The sequence below is a fragment of the Panicum virgatum genome, chromosome 2N (genome assembly GCF_016808335.1).
Source record: "Panicum virgatum strain AP13 chromosome 2N, P.virgatum_v5, whole genome shotgun sequence".
NCBI classification, from domain to species: domain Eukaryota; kingdom Viridiplantae; phylum Streptophyta; class Magnoliopsida; order Poales; family Poaceae; genus Panicum; species Panicum virgatum.
Window position 1 is genome coordinate 60,095,841 of NC_053146.1, and position 11,488 is coordinate 60,107,328.

General features: G+C 51.2%; 1 protein-coding gene and 2 pseudogenes across 2 annotated transcripts; all 3 read left to right on the forward strand.

Annotated features, from left to right (window-relative positions):
• The first annotated feature begins 371 nt into the window (after positions 1–371).
• On the forward strand, positions 372–3,851 carry LOC120661502. 2 transcript variants are annotated; one of them, XM_039940390.1, is made up of 10 exons: positions 372–599; positions 1,307–1,488; positions 1,611–1,761; positions 1,835–1,921; positions 2,019–2,146; positions 2,248–2,344; positions 2,602–2,679; positions 2,784–3,009; positions 3,153–3,376; positions 3,466–3,851. In XM_039940390.1, exons 2-10 carry the CDS (start codon positions 1,307–1,309, stop codon positions 3,487–3,489), a joined length of 1,197 nt encoding a protein of 398 aa, XP_039796324.1. In that variant the 5' UTR covers positions 372–599; the 3' UTR covers positions 3,490–3,851. The 2 variants fall into 2 exon arrangements, with proteins under 2 accessions (XP_039796324.1, XP_039796323.1); XM_039940389.1 differs by having other exon boundaries at positions 386–599; positions 1,569–1,761.
• A 158-nt stretch (positions 3,852–4,009) lies between these two features.
• LOC120661506 lies at positions 4,010–7,178 on the forward strand (annotated as a pseudogene).
• A 252-nt stretch (positions 7,179–7,430) lies between these two features.
• LOC120661507 lies at positions 7,431–10,515 on the forward strand (annotated as a pseudogene).
• The last annotated feature ends 973 nt before the right edge of the window (positions 10,516–11,488 follow it).

Below are 11,488 nucleotides of genomic sequence, written 5' to 3' on the forward strand. Positions count from 1 at the left end.
GGTGCGCGTGACTGACTGCGTGCGGGAGCGAGGTGGGCCCGGTCAGCCCGCCCCCGGCACAGAGTGGCCCACCTCCCAGCGGCTCGGGTACGCAGCCGGTGGCCGGTGGGTGGCCAACCGAGCGGTGACTGTAACCGTCGAGCGCGAGGGGGGAAAACGTGCGGCGCCGGGAACCTACCGGCACGTGATGTATTCCTGGGCCGGAGAGGATAAGCGAGACTTCGATGGGCCTTTCAAGTTACAAAACAATTTATGGGCCGTAAGCACCGCACAATATCGGACCGGAGGCCTGCGAGGGCCCATCCTCCGTCTCGTCGGTCGGCGTCGCGGGTTGGGGGAAGTCAAAGGCGACAGGCCGCAGCTGAGCTGGGGGAGTGCTGGATTGTTGGAATAGAAAAAGACGAGAGAGCACGCCGTGATGAGCTAGCATCCGGCCGCCGCCGCCGCCGCCGCGGCAGCGGACTGAGCCAGATGCGCTTGGGGTCAATAGCTCCCTTGAGCTCTCCTCCCACGGTGTTCCGAACTTCCGATCAGCCCTTGCACGGGCGCAGGCGCCGGTCCAGGCCTCGGCGCTCGCCCGCCCGCTTCGCTGGTGACGGGTGAGTTCGTCGTCGTCTTCCGATTCTTGCTACCGCTCAACCAAGGCCGCGTTTGCCACCCCCACCGTGGCTCCCAATCGAAGTTAGAATAACCACAGTTCTTGCTTGAGCTCGACCAAGGCAGCGTTTGCCATCTGGTTTCCGATTCTTCTCGTGGCTTTGTCAACACTTGTTTCGCTGGGTAGGAAGGAGCTTTTGATTAGTAGCCCGGAAGGGTTGATGCGCAGCGTTCAATACGATTAGGAGTTGATTGGAGTGCCTCGATAGGGCGATTAAGTGAGCAAGAAAGTAATCTCACCAGCATGCTTTGCTACCTATGACTCTGAGTTGTTTGTTTGGCAGAGCAAAATAAGCATGTAGTGCCTAGTTGGTGCGCATAGGATGCAGATATGGACATATGGTCGTGTGAGACAAGAGCCAAGTCAGAGTGCCGTGGCACTAGCATGTTTTCATAGTAAAAATCTGGACGCCTATAATGGCATCTGCTGCATAATATGATTTGCTCCCCAGATGCAAATGTCTGCTTTCTGAAGGTCTTACGAATATTTCCTTAGATCAAATAAAAGTTGTTTAGAAGCTTTGTTGCTTGCAATTTTCATTAAGCAGTCTACATTCGTGTACATGAGGTGGGCTATTGTGCATATCAGTTCACCGCAGCTGTTATCCGAGTGATGTCAAGTGTTAATGGTTTGTGGTATTCGCTGCAGATGGCAATACCCACCTTCTGCAGTTTGAGCAAGCAACACAAATGGAAGATAACAGCCTGTGTGATGCTATTCTCCGTGGTCCTTGTAGCTTCTGATTCGCCACTCAGGACTTTTTTCAGCAAGTATCTCAGCTCTATCGTACCATCCTCAGGCTCAACAGATGCAGCTACATCAACTCATGAGTAAGACTGAACATGCACCCCTTTATAGGCCTAATGAGGATTCAAGTAGACAATTCAGATTAGTTGCTATCTTGAAATAGGAACTGGAATTTGTCCTCACAGCATCCCACTAACCTGAGTAGCAAGCCAGGGCAACAGATCGAACATGGCACATATAACATGAACACCACTTCGACAAATGCAACTTCTGGTTGGAGCATTGTGAAGGAGGAGTTCACATTTCCAGCAGTTGGTCGCCCTTTCAATAACTGCCATGCTTCCACAATTGTAGAGGTATATCTTCTTTTTGAAGGATATTTTGGGAAAGATCACTGGAATTGATTTAGATGTGGTTTTGTGATTGTAGATTGAGAAAGACAATTTTTTGATCTCATATTTTGGTGGATCCATAGAGGGTGCTCCTGATGTCAAAATCTGGACACAGAGATACAGTGTAGGTTAACTACTGTAGGAATGAACATTCTCTTTTCCTTATAGATAAATTGGCCCTTGGATGTTAATACTTGCTAGAACACTTCATGTGTCTCTAGGATGGCTACTGGCATCCTCCAGTAGTAGCTGATGAAGAAATTGCGACGGCAATGTGGAATCCCGTTTTATTTCAGCTCCCCTCTCGTGAGTTGCTTCTCTTCTACAAGATTGGTGAACACCCCCAGAAGTAAGAACTCTGTTTTGTTCCCTCAAATCTTCCAATACAATGTAACAAAATTATGACAATACATGCTGTGTGTGATCTAATTCTGGACATAACTTATTCAGTTGGAGTGGTGCCATGAAAAGATCGCTCAATGGTGGCATGTCCTGGTCAGAGAGAGAGCAGCTACCACCTGGTATTCTTGGCCCCATTAAGAACAAGGTATATATTAACTTTCCCTCACTTGTTCATCATACATAACATTGCATAGTACAAAGTAAGAACAGACTTTGGGATTAGGCAGAAGCTTGCATGAGTTGAGAGCCGCATAACCAAAGCTAACTCTTTAGTTGTGAAAGATTATGTATCGCATATCTGGCAAGAAAGACATTGTCAAACATTAGTACTTCAATTTTTTTTGTCAGCTTAAGAATTCGTGCTTCCCAAAAGTCATTGAGCAAATTTACACTTTAATGCAGCCCTTTTTGCTTGATGATGGGCGCTTACTATGTGGGTCATCTGTTGAAAGCTGGAACTCTTGGGGTGCATGGCTTGAGGTATGCAATTGGTCTTTATTTTCAACAGATAATATACAGAATGAAGAAGTAAGCATTCTTTAGATTACGTATTGTGGTTCTAACAACTTTTCTGAACAATATAGGTCACAGAAGATGTTGGCCGGACATGGAGGAAATACGGTCCTATATACGTCGAAGGTGAGAAGCTTGGAGTGATTCAACCTGTCCCCTACCAGACCACCAATGGGACTATTCGTATGCTGCTGAGGTCTTATCAAACCATTGGTCGGGTCTGCATTGCTGATTCCAGTGATGGAGGATTGACATGGGGTTATGCGCGCAAGACTGAGCTTCCAAACCCCAATTCTGGTATGTTGAAGTAACTTAGCATTCTCTTTGCATATGCACCCTTCAGCAGTAGTATCAGGAACGTTCAAATGCTCTGCATTCATATATTTGGAATAAAAAAATATGATCACTCCGTACTCATCTGATAAACTCCACAATCGTAGGAATCAATGGAATCAAAATGAAGGACGGGAAAGTTGCGCTCGCCTACAACACCGTCTCCAGAGGCATCCTCAAAGTCGCAGTCTCCTCGGACGACGGCATCTCATGGGGCGAGGTGTTGACGCTGGAGAACACGGAAGGCGTGGAGTTCTCGTATCCTGCAGTGATCCAGACCATGGACGAGCTCATACACGTCACCTACACATACAACCGGACACAGATCAAGGTAGCAAAACTTCCCCGATGAGCAAGTGCTTTTGGTCAGCTGTTGCCCTCCTTGTTACGAGTCTCAATCAACAATTTGCACTTTTGCAGCATGTGGTTCTTCGGCCCAGCTGAGTGGCGCGAGTCTTAAGCATGCGGCTGGACTGGACTGGACTGGACTGGACTGGACTGCTGGAGATTTCAAGTGTACTTCGGTGCCGTGAAGGCTCTGCTGTTCACCGTGCTTGTTCTCTGAATCTGTGCCTGCTCATGTAGAAGGGAGAATCTCACCTGTAAAGCAACATGCTTACCAGTTTTCTATGTTCCTATCACCGACAATTTGGTATGAAATTACAGTATCAGTGTGAAGATACAACTGTGTCAGCTTATTTAGTTTTGTCCTTGCTGGTCCCGTTGGAACTTGTCCTCTTTCTCGTGTCGCTGTAATGACCACTTTTTGTACAATTAAATGCCAAAGTTTGATGTGCCGCTGTTCATCTGTGCTTTCCGTATAGCCTGACAGCGATGAGGTCTGATACTACATTGAGGATGAAGTTAAGCCGCGACCAGTGTTCGACTCGTCGCCCATGTTGCCGCCTCCACCACCCCCGACTCATTCCTCTCTCTTTTCAGGAAACTCTTCCCCCCTCTCTTTTTTCCCCGGTAATGTCGCAGTCGCAGCTCGCAATCCAAGCCCGTGACTCCGTGAGCGTGTGGGCAGCAAGCGACCGCCTAGCCCCAAGCCACTTCACGGGGGTAGCCGCCAGGTGCTCCGACGAGGCGCCTCCACGACGGCGGCGGAGCGCGTAAGTGTCGCCCGGCGCCGCCCCACGACACTCACAGCTCCAGCGGCCGCACCGTACCTCTGTATAAATAAACTGGAGAGACGGCGAGGTAAACCAGCGCAGCAGATGTTCCGGCACCACCGGCGACCGTGAAGAACGACTCAGCGAGCTCGATCAAGCTGATCGGCGACCTATGGCGTCCCTGCAGCAACTCAAGGTAAGATCAGATCGGATCTTTGCACAAATGAGCCAATACGCTCTGTGAGTGTTCTCGTACGTGTTGCCAGGTCGGAGAGGAGGAGAGCGGCGGCGACCGGGCGGCGCAGGCGGTGCGCGGGACGGGGAGAGGCACGAGCCGGGCCAGGGCGTCGTCGGGGCGGCGCAAGGTCACGTACGGGTTCCACCTGGTGGAGGGCCGGATGCCGCACGGCATGGAGGACCGCCACGTCGCCGAGTTCAGGCAGCTCGACGACGGCAACGAGGTCGGCCTCTTCGCTGTCTTCGACGGCCACTCCGGCGCCGACGTCGCTACCTACCTCCGCGAGCACCTCTTCGACAACATCCTCAACGAGGTAACGCATGCTTTGCTAGTTGCTACGTACTGTACACTGATGCGCACATCGACAGATGTGCACGGCTCATTTCGTGTCTTTTTTTTTTTGGCTTCCACGTTTCCCACTGTGACGCGCCTGCGCCTGGCATGCATGCTCGTGGTGCGCGGCAGCCGGACTTCGACTTCTGGACGGACCCAATGGAGGCGATCCGGCGCGCGTACCACCGGACGGACCGGAAGGTGCTCAAGATGAAGAAGGCGGGCGACGACGAGGGCGAAGGCAAGGGCAAGGGTAATGTGAATGGCAGGCGGCGGCGCGGCGGGTCGACGGCGGTGACGGTGATCCTGATCAACGGCGAGACGCCGGTGGTGGCCAACGTGGGTGACTCCCGCGCCGTGCTTGGCGACGCCGGCGGCGCGGCCAGGCAGTTGTCCGTGGACCACGAGCCGCTCCGGGAGCGTGGCGCCATCGAGAGCCGCGGCGGCTTCGTCACCGAGGTCCACGGTACACCGCCCCTCTGCCTGAAGTGCAAGATCGCCGACGATGGCCCGGTGAGGTCGCCGTCGTCGTCGACTCGTCGTTCAGATTAAATTACCAACCTGTGTTCGTGGTTGCAGGAGACGTGCCCCGCGTGGACGCGCAGCTGGCCATGTCGCGCGCGTTCGGGGACCGGTCGCTCAAGGAGCACATCAGCTCGGACCCCGACATGTGCATCGAGGAAGTCGGCGACGGCGCTGAGCTCGTGGTCCTGGGCAGCCACTAGGGGTAGGGGTGGTAAGGCTGTCCGCAGGGTACTGCATCCCGCTCGGTACCCGGATGCAGTACCCTTTAGCGAAAAAAAGCCCCGCAGCGGGGTACTGCATCCCGCTCTGTATGGTTGCGGGCGAGGCGAGATTCTCCAAATGAAGCGCAGGTAGCGATCGTCCGCAAAGCATCGACGTGGCGTGGGGCCCGCTCACCTCGGGCCAACCCAATCGCATGCGCTCGCCGGCGCCGCGCACGTCCTCGCTCCGCCATGGGCGCGGAGCTCGATGGGGACCTGGCAGCCCGGCCGCCACCTTCTGCCGCGGCTCCCGCCTGGCGCGCGGCTGTAGCAGGGGAGGGGCGCGCAGGCCGCGCCTCCGCCATGGCGCGCGGGCTCCTCCTCGCGGCGCTCCGCCCTGCCAGCGAGCGCGGCCATGGCGTTGCTCGCCACGCCGCGCGCGCCGTCCCTGCTCGCCACGCCGCCGCGGCTGGCGCTCGCGGAGGGAGGGGGCGGGAGCGGGCGCCCCCCGCTGCTGCCCGGCCGCCCCGCTGCGGCCCCTGCTCGCCACCGCAGCTCGCGGCGCCCGGCGAGGGAGCGCGTGCGCGCCGTGGCCGCACCGCCGCCGCGGCTCGCGGCGCTCGCTCATGGCCGCCGCCGGCGCTCGCCCATGGTCGCGGCCGCTCGAGCAGGGTCATGGGACCCGGCGCGGAGGGAGGAGAGAGGTGCGGCAAAGGAGTCGAGGAGGACGGCTGAGGCGGGACTCCGCGCCGCCGAATCCCCGGCCCGGCGCGGAGGGAGCGCCACGGCTCGGGTCGCGGCCGCCCCACCGTGAGGGAAGGAGGAGGGCGAGCGCCGCCGGAGCAGCTCTGCGAGGGAGGGAGCCCGGCCGGCGCCGGCGTGGGAGGAGAAGGGAGGAGGCAGCGGCCGTCGCGCGCGCCTTGCCATGGCGCTGCCGGGGGCCGCCGCCGAGATCCCCCCCCCGCCGTGACCCCCCCCCCCCGCTGCCTGGCATGCGCGCCTGGGAGGAAGGTCGGAGGAGGGCCACCGGTGTTCGTGGGCGACGGCGCCGGGGAGCAGAGCTGCAGAGGAAAGGAGGGAGGCGCCGTGGAGAGGAGGGACGCCGCGCGGCAGGGTAGCAGGGGCCGCGAGGAACGCCGCGCGGCAGGGGAGCAGGGAAGGGGAGAAAAAAAGAGAGAAAAAAGAAAAGGAAAAGAAAATGAGATGTTAGGTGGAAATGGTTGAATAAAATATGTGATAGTTGGGATAGAGTAGAGATATAGAGAGTGAACGAGCGTAGCGAAACTAAATATAGAGAGGAGAATCTCGATGATTAGGCAGGAATATTCTTTTTGGAGAGTGAATTTAGAGAGCGGCGAGTGCGGAGAGCCTAAAGGGCCCAACATTTTGAAATAGAAAATCTAAGAGCCGGGCCCTAAAAGAATCGGATTATAATCTTATACAATTTTGAACTAAAAAATTTAAAAATTTTGTTGGGCTGTGAAGAGATCACTAGGGCCATGGCCCGTTACCACCCCTACCAGCGACGGCTGTGAAAGATGATGTCGAACCAGGAGGCGGTGGACGAAGCCGGCAGGGAGGCCGGGGACGCCCGCGAGGCGGCGGTGCGGCTCGTCGACGAGGCCGTGCGCCGGGGCAGCAAGGACGACATCTCCTGCGTCGTCGTGCGCCTGCATTAGGCTTGGATGGCACTACGACTGCTGTCTACTGGCTAGGCTATTCCTTCCTGAATGTTCGAAGGTTTCTTAGATGCGAATGCTTGGTGCTTTCTTAGATTTGAATTTTTTTTTGGCTGAATCGTGCAATGTTTGAATTCTGTTGTGCACGGCTCATGAGAACATTGGATGGAATCGCATTTGAACCGGTGTTGTTTTTACTCGCAGCCCGGTCCACGAAACGATTTTAGCGGCAGCCCAGGCCCATTTAGGACTTCTCGTCCTCGTGATCATCGGGCCATCCATCCATCCATCTCGCGACAGAGTCTGCCAGCAGCCCAGCACCCAGCCTCTCGCCTCGCGGCGTGCTCGCTCGCGGTTGGTGGTAGTAGTAGTAGGGTTCTAGCCATGGCGTGGAGCGCCGCCGCCGTCTCCAGGTTCGCCGCGGCCTCCCCGGCCGCGGCGCCCGTCCCCGCCAGGCTCGGCGCCGCCGCCTCCTCGCTCTCCTTCGCCGGGGCGCGCGGCCGCCGCTTCGGCCCCGTCGCCGAGTCCCTCTCGACCTCCGCGACTGGTACGCTTCCCGCTTCCCCAGCCGCCCCTCTCTCCCCGCTACCGGGGTTCTCCTCGGAGGCTCGGAGGTTTGTCAATGTCGCCCATCGACGCGCGGGTTGCTCGTGGGTTTCCCTCAGCCGAGGATCGGTTTCCTCTTCGCGTAGGGAAATGTATGTTTTTGTAATGCTGAATGCTGGTTAGCATTTTCTCCCGGCAAAAAAAAAAGATAAAACTGAAGTGCAATCTTAGTCATCGTTAGCCAACAAAAAAGGATATAGATTGCTGATTCGGCTGGATGGTCAGTGCGTCTGACAGCAGCAGTAGCCAATAGGCTTAAATAAATAATTTTATTTCTAACAGGAAAGAAAAACAGAGAGGTGTGCTTTCTGTTATCAGGGGGATTAGAGGATTGCTGGAGTGCTGAGAACAAACCACAAAAATATGTTTTTTTGGCTTTGTATTGGTCATGAACTTGGGATATACATAGCTCTGTGTCAGAAATTACCCTCACTAAATGCAATGAAGTTTTCATTGTGCCACTGAAAATTTTTGTAATCCCTTATAGGTCCTCGAGAACCATGAAATTTCACGGTGGCATAGAGGAAATCCACCTGAAATATCTTAGCTCAGTCAAATAAATGCAGTCAATCAAAAAAGTCACTCACCTGTCATTTTTTAAACTTAAAAGTAAGGGCTAAAAGAACAACTTCAAACCCCAAAACATGATTAACATGGTTTGAGTTATGACTTGCGAGTTGATACTGCTGAACCAATAAACAAAACTAGTTGTTTCTTCTACACTTGGCAACTCTGCAGGGCATTTGCTTCTCTCTAAAGACTGAAGTCTAGAATTGAGTACTTTTTGGACATTTCACATGCTAAAATGACATTTTTTCAAAATTTTCTGTTTAGCTTTAAAGGAGGCTGTTCAGACAGAGAAGGCACCGGCTGCACTAGGCCCTTATTCCCAGGCCATCAAAGCAAACAATCTTGTGTTTGTTTCTGGAGTTCTTGGCCTGAATCCTGAGGTTTGCTTTTGGACTCTTGTTCTACTATCATTTTGTTGGGTTTTCTAGTTTGTTTGTATTGGCCACTTTGCTAGTTGTAGGCAGGGTTAACATATCCGACCGGTGACCGGTAACCGCCGGCCTCCGGTTCCGGTATACCGGTCCGGTTTGGCCGGTTACCGGTCGGAACTGGTGGAATTCAAGTTTGAATTCAAACTTCTCCGTTCAACCGGTTCCGACCGGTATACCGGTCGGTTTGGCCGGTATACCGGCCGGTTTGGATGGTAACCGGCCGGTTTGACTGGTAACCGGTCAAATTCAATTTTTTTTCTTTTTTGATTTAAATTCAAATGCCCACAAAATATACTAAATAAATGTTTATATAACATATTTTAGTCTAAATGAACCCTCCAACCCTTTTTTATACTACTTTTACATTGTATTTGTATACTTTCGTATGCACACTTTTTTATTTAACTTATAAATTCCGCAAACCATACTAAATGAACGAATTTTTGAGAAAATTTGACACCATTAGATTCTTTGCACCTTGAAATATTTTTAGGAATTTTTTCATTTTTTTGAATTCAAATTTAAATTTTGAATTTTGACCGGTTTCATACCGGACCGAACCGGAACCGGTCCGGACCGGTTTGACCGGTAACCGGTCAAACCGGACCGGTTACCGACGGTTCGGTTAACCCTGGTTGTAGGTACGTTGAGGAGCAAACCGAGCAGGTAAAAAACTTGATTCTTTAGTGTTGTAAAATCCGGATGGAGCAGAGTGCCAAATGACTTACTACATACTGTTTGCCACTTATTTTCTGAGTTGTTCAAAGCATATATTGATCTGGTATAAAAAGGAACATTGCTAAATATTTCAAACTTCTCCATGGAAAGAATTATCAGCTTTCACTCACACTATATCAAACTGTATTTAACATTTTAAAACTTTGATACAGAATCTGTATATGATAAATGCAGAAATGGAATATCCTGTATTACATTCTGCAGGTCCATAAACCGCCTTTGCAAGTTTGCAGTCAGAAATAGTCATCTAGTGTATCTATCTGGTGTAACATGCTCTCTTCTGAGTTCTGACACAGATAATGAAGAACATGGGTGAAATATTGAAAGCAAGTGGCGCTAGCTATGCTTCAGTGGTGAAGACAACAATCATGTAAGTACACATTCTTTACATGGAACTTCTCTTTTGCTCAAAATATTGTGATCTTCAGGAGTGATTCTGTTCTTGTACCTGCAGGTTGGCTGATCTGCAGGATTTCAAGAAAGTGAACGAGATCTATGGCAAATGTAAGTTTTGAGTTACCGTTAGCCTTCCTAGTGCCATTCCATTCTTTAATCGTGGAGCTGTGAGAGTGCCTGAGCTCAAATTACCAAATAGTTGTATCAGAGTTCCGGATGCTGTATATTCTTAATCTTTTATCTTTTCTGAAGATATTTGCGTTCTTGCTGCAGACTTCCCAGCTCCTGCACCTGCCCGCTCAACCTATCAAGTGGCAGCACTGCCCCTGAACGCCAGGATTGAGATCGAGTGCATCGCCGCTCTCTGAGCATATCATTCGGCCAGCCATCGGACCATCAATAAGCATTCCAACCCTGTCGATGTAGTTATTCTATTTCCTGGGATGCACTACTCATAGGAATTTATGGTACAAGTGCTTAGTGTCGCCCATGAGAGATCTTTGTACCAATTAAGATCTTGAAAACTGGCTATAATAAACTTTGGATAAGTGGTGTGGTGGCTTCGATCACCGTGTGATCCATGCTAAATTGCTAATGTTTTTCTAATGATCATGCTGTTCAAAAGATAAGGTTCTGCTATTTTCCCTGTACGAGTACCAAAGCGATTTGCAACATACACATACTGTTTTCTTCCGTGTGATCCATGCTAATGTTTTCTCTAATGATCCTGCTGTTCAAAAGATAAGGTTCTGTCCCCCCCCCCCCCCCCCCCCCCCCCGTACAAGTACGTATCAAAGCTCCGTGTGGTCCATGCTAATGTTTTTTGTTTCTAATGATCTTGCAGTTCAAAAGATAAGGTTCTGTTTTGTTTTTCCAGTACGAGTATCAAAGCGACTTCCAACCGACACATTTTTCTTTTGTGACAACGTGGGTGCAACATTTCTGCTCGACTAACCACCCACTAACCGATATAAAAAAAAACACCCACTGACCGCGAGAGGGGGTAAGGAGTGCTCGCTCTCCTCGTAGCGAAGAACAGTTAATTTGACTCCAAATGAAGAAACATATGATTGGTAGGAGAAAATTGAGGTGGTTTGAAGCAACTGAAAATGAGGACACATCACGATACCTCTCCTCTCGTATAGTTCGTGAAACCATTTTTAAGAGTTCTGAAAATTTCTAGGGGAACAAAACACACAAGTAGAGGAAGTAGTGGCACACTGGCACGTAAAATTTCAAGCCCAAAGGAGACTTCATTTCTGATAATATGAAATTGACAGCTATTGTTTTCTTTGCTAATTGTAAATTTATCTGTCAGAAATGAATATATGTTTCTATTTTCCTATCTCTTCTGCATTTGTGTCTTTGCTAGCTCTGTTCAGCTAGCTTATCAGCCAGCAGTGTTTTTCTCTCACACCAAATTAATCAGCCACCAGCCAACTAACAGTACTTTTTTCTTATAACAAATCAGCACCAGCTACTAGCCGCAGCCAGCCGAACAGAGGAGTGTTAAATATTATTTTTTTGAACTAAGAGGGAGTGTTAAATATTATTTTTTGAACAAAGAGGGAGTGTTAAATTTTGCTGGACAGCACAACACATGCTCTGTCCG

Coding starts and splice junctions, on each gene's coding strand:
- LOC120661502 (XM_039940389.1), top strand. CDS start 1,307: ATGGCAATACCCACCTTCTGCAGTTTGAGCAAGCAACACAAATGGAAG. Junction 1,762..1,834: donor ATGCTTCCACAATTGTAGAG/GTATATCTTCTT, acceptor TTGTGATTGTAG/ATTGAGAAAGACAATTTTTT. Junction 1,922..2,018: donor TCTGGACACAGAGATACAGT/GTAGGTTAACTA, acceptor ATGTGTCTCTAG/GATGGCTACTGGCATCCTCC.